This window comes from Platichthys flesus, chromosome 11, assembly GCF_949316205.1.
Source record: "Platichthys flesus chromosome 11, fPlaFle2.1, whole genome shotgun sequence".
NCBI classification, from domain to species: domain Eukaryota; kingdom Metazoa; phylum Chordata; class Actinopteri; order Pleuronectiformes; family Pleuronectidae; genus Platichthys; species Platichthys flesus.
In genome coordinates this window covers 25,270,336-25,274,400 of record NC_084955.1, presented here as the reverse complement: position 1 = coordinate 25,274,400, position 4,065 = coordinate 25,270,336, and the positions used below count along the sequence as shown (strand labels likewise).

The 4,065-nt window shown below is 41.6% G+C and overlaps 1 protein-coding gene across 1 annotated transcript; it reads left to right on the top strand.

The window, feature by feature from the left end:
* Positions 1-3,772, top strand: LOC133964399 (uncharacterized). Its single transcript, XM_062398445.1, has 5 exons — positions 1-84; positions 942-1,037; positions 1,159-1,279; positions 1,539-1,774; positions 3,064-3,772. Exons 1-5 carry the CDS (start codon positions 7-9, stop codon positions 3,223-3,225), a joined length of 693 nt encoding a protein of 230 aa, XP_062254429.1. The 5' UTR covers positions 1-6; the 3' UTR covers positions 3,226-3,772.
* The last annotated feature ends 293 nt before the right edge of the window (positions 3,773-4,065 follow it).

Here is a 4,065-nt window from a genome sequence, read left to right as displayed (position 1 = left end):
GTGTTTATGACTTTTTACTCTGTCCCTCATCTCCTCCTCATCTCTTCCTCATCTCTTCTTCATCTCTTCCTCGATACATCAGTGGTAAGTCAAGATTTTGTCTTTACTAACTTTCTCTATTCTTCTTTAAAGTCGTTTCTTACTCTCTAAATATGTTGAGTCTGTGTTATTACACTGACGTTGGTATGTTTGCTGTTTCTTCCTCTTTCTTCTTCTTCTTTCTGAACTTTACTTTTCAAATCAAATGAGTTTAGTCCAGGGGTTCTCAAACTTTTGCAAGCTGGGCCCCCCCAAAGCTGGTAAGGGGTAGTTGCCCGCCCCCGCACTGCCCGCCACCACCGCCCTCAACTACACAGACAGTGCTATGCTTGGAAATGGTGGTTTGTTGTTGCTGGAGGCCATCACGTTTACGTTTAAAGAAGTCCACAGGCTTCTCTTTCAAGTCGGGATGTTTGGTGTCGAGGTGCCTTTTTAATTTGCATGGCTTCATGCTGTCACTTACCAGCATGAAGCCAGCAGTGCAACTGGCGTTCAAATGATAACACTCCTCTTTTGATTGGTGGATCAGGAACAAAACAGTATTTGATTGGTTTGTGTCAGTCCAGCCCCTTGCATTTCGCCACTGAGGGAGCTTTTACTAACCAGTGACAGGTCGTTGGTCTTTTTTTGTAATTTTTAATAAAAAAAAAAAAAAAATGTTATTGTCTGTGACATTGCACCCCCCCTGGAGAGTGTCGGGCGCGTCCCCCATTTTGAGAACCACTGGTTTAGTCCACAGACTATAATAAAAATAGATGACATGTGTCCACTTCTTCCTACTGTCCAGAAATGAAACAAGACAGTGGCTTCATATTTCAGGAGCTGACATGTCATCCATCTTTACATTCAGTCTATGATTTAGTCAAAGAATATCTAACATGATTCCTTTTGTCACGTTACAGTCCTGCTCTGCTGCCAACATGAGGAACCTGATCTCTGTGGCTGTGATCCTTCATGTAGCGTTCACAGCAGCAGGCCTACAACTCGGCGGAAAAGAAGTTTGTGTCACTTTCTTTAGTTTATTTATTCTTCCACTGCATCTTTGAAATCATGATGTTACAGTTTACTGGTAAAATGTTAATTTGGTAACACTACTGTCTCCCTTTCTCCCAACCACAGGTGGAGTTTGGAGACATGATTGCTTATAAACCTGAGTTTGGATGGGATACTACTGATTATCAGCATTATGCTACTTTTGTGGGGGACGGATATCCTGGAGGAAACACATTTGAACGCCAAGGTACGTGCACCTACAAACTATGTCCTTCACTGAAAACAGCAATACAACTTCCTCAGGTGTGAAACCATTTAGAGTCGTAATATTAGGAATGTGCAGCATCTTGTTCAGTTCAACTTTAGAATAAGTTCCATAAATATAAAAATCCTTGATGTTTTGTCTCATCTCATCATTTTTTCTCCGCTCACCAGCCGGTCAATGCAGATATTATCTATAATGTTCAAACACTAACTCTAACACTTTATTCTCCTTCTTTTTGTAGACGTAGAGCCATCCTGCGTTTTCTCGCCAATCAATATGTCTAGAAATCCTCATGTTTTCAATTTCCTCGACGGATATGTGGATAAAAAGGGAAAGGTGTACACCAAAGGCAATGAAACTGAAATGAAGGCCCGCATCGAAGAGACACGTGCCGACTGTGGATTGTATGATGCTGTCTGCAACAATTGTGAACACCTTGCTACCTATGTGCGTTACGGAGAGAAGATATCAATACAGGTATGTGGCTGATTCAACACAGGACGACATTTTACCATTTACGGACCAATATCACAACAGCAAGACACATTTTGATAAGTTCCAATCAAAGACTGAAAATAAAGACGGAAGTCGTGTCTCCTCTTCCTCTCAATATCCAGAAAAGATGACAGAACATACAAACACTGCGATCTTTATAATTAATTAAAACCAAACTAAGATGTCCCATCTGTACTGCAGTGAGCTCCTTCAGCCACCAGATGGCAATCTAGTCTCCTGGGCTTCATTTTTGGGAGCTGTCATATCTCTTTAGACTCCATGTTAGTGGATGGGACATGGACAAAACAAACAAATCAACATAGACGTTAAAAAAAGTTTCTCAAAGATGGTTTCTGTCTTTTAAGTTAGTTCTTATCTCACTGGTGTTTGTTCAAGTGTTCGTGTTTCTCCTAAGTTTGGTTTTAATTTGTTATTTAAACTGGGTGAAACGTCATGATTGACAGCTGAGACTGACTCCTGACTCCTGACTCCTGACTCCTGTCTCCTGACTCCTGATTCCTGACTCCTAACTCCTGACTCCTGTCTCCTGACTCCTGACTCCTAACTCCTGACTCCTGACTCCTGACTCCTGACTCCTGTCTCCTGACTCCTGACTCCTGACTCCTGTCTCCTGAGTCCTGACTCCTGACTCCTGTCTCCTGACTCCTGACTCCTGTCTCCTGACTCCTGACTCCTGACTCCTGTCTCCTGAGTCCTGACTCCTGACTCCTAACTCCTGACTCCTGTCTCCTGACTCCTGACTCCTAACTCCTGACTCCTGACTCCTGACTCCTGACTCCTGTCTCCTGACTCCTGACTCCTGACTCCTGTCTCCTGAGTCCTGACTCCTGACTCCTGTCTCCTGACTCCTGACTCCTGTCTCCTGACTCCTGACTCCTGACTCCTCACTCCTGACTCCTCACTCCTGACTCCTGTGCAGACTGAAGATGGCAGTGTTCGTGTCTGGGAGAATTCAGGATATATTCAGTCTATCGAATAGATGATTTTCCATAAAGGCCAAATAAGAATTTCTGTTAATGTACCACTCCTCAGTGTCCCAGTTTGTCCCACTGGTTTTTGGTTTATTCCAAACATCAATGTGATTTAACGACCATGAGGTTTTCATCTGGGACAGACCTCAGTTCTGTTTCTCTGAAGGATGCACATTGAGTTTGGTTCACCTGCTGATTATTGCTTGGACCTTCTGTGATAGTTATGTTCTTAATTGTCCAGAAGGCCACATTGAATCATATAAATGATTTTTTTTATAGTTCAACATGACTGGTGGACGGCTCCTCTGCAAACTACGCCCAGAGTGTGAACACATGTGGAATTACGTGGAGAAAACGAATGAGTCACAATATAACGCCGCCTCCTCAGTCAACCCAGTCGGATTGACTTCTGTCTTATTGCTCTTTTCTTATGTGATATGAGTTTTTGAACAAAAAAACTGAGCAAGTACTCTGGGTCTAGTACTGCTTCTGTTGATAAGGTATGGATATGAGAAGTACCTTTGTTGCTTCAAATAAATGAGCAGGATATTTCAGCACTGAGTGTCCACCAGAATCATTACAGTTATACATCAAAGATACATATACAACGTGGTAAATATTAAATAAATACTTGATATGGTCTGATTTAAAGTAAATTACAGCATAAAGTACTGTGTGCATTAGTGCGTGGATATCATGTAACAGGTGGTGTCGTACAATTGGTCCAGGTGGAAGGTGAAGGTGGGCGTGGACTCGATCAGGCTCCACCCCCTCCAAATATGGTTACTCTTGATTTCAAAAATCGACCAGCTTCTGCTTTAGACCTGGTAGAGTCAAAGTTCAGGTCTGATAGATTTCAAAGTGACATTTCTCTTTTATTTTTTGGCTCAACTCTCCCTTTAAGGACAGAGTATCTGAATCTGCATCTGCTTATTGTCAGTGGTTGTTTTTTGTAATAAAATAAAATAAAATGTTGTTCTTCTCATTACATTGTCTTAAAATCTGTTTTTACCATTAACAGTTTTGCTTTGATGCAGGTAAAGTTGCTTATTAATATAATGTAAGTGTATAATACATCACATATATATTCTAGAATGTATAGAAGATAACTTTAAGAACATAAGTTATAAGCTTTTACTGAACTAAGTGCACTTACATCAGACATCTTCAAGCTTTCGCCCCCCCCCCCCCCCCCCCACCTGGAGATGTTCTCACTCAGGCTGTTAAATACCTTTTTTGTGTTTTTACCTGATGACAAGAAATGAAACATGTGATATGATG

Excerpts from the sequence above, each read along its gene's own strand:
- LOC133964399 (XM_062398445.1), top strand. The coding sequence starts at position 7 with ATGACTTTTTACTCTGTCCCTCATCTCCTCCTCATCTCTTCCTCATCT. Across the intron at positions 85-941 it reads TCTTCCTCGATACATCAGTG|TCCTGCTCTGCTGCCAACAT; the intron begins GTAAGTCAAGAT and ends GTCACGTTACAG. Across the intron at positions 1,038-1,158 it reads TACAACTCGGCGGAAAAGAA|GTGGAGTTTGGAGACATGAT; the intron begins GTTTGTGTCACT and ends TCCCAACCACAG.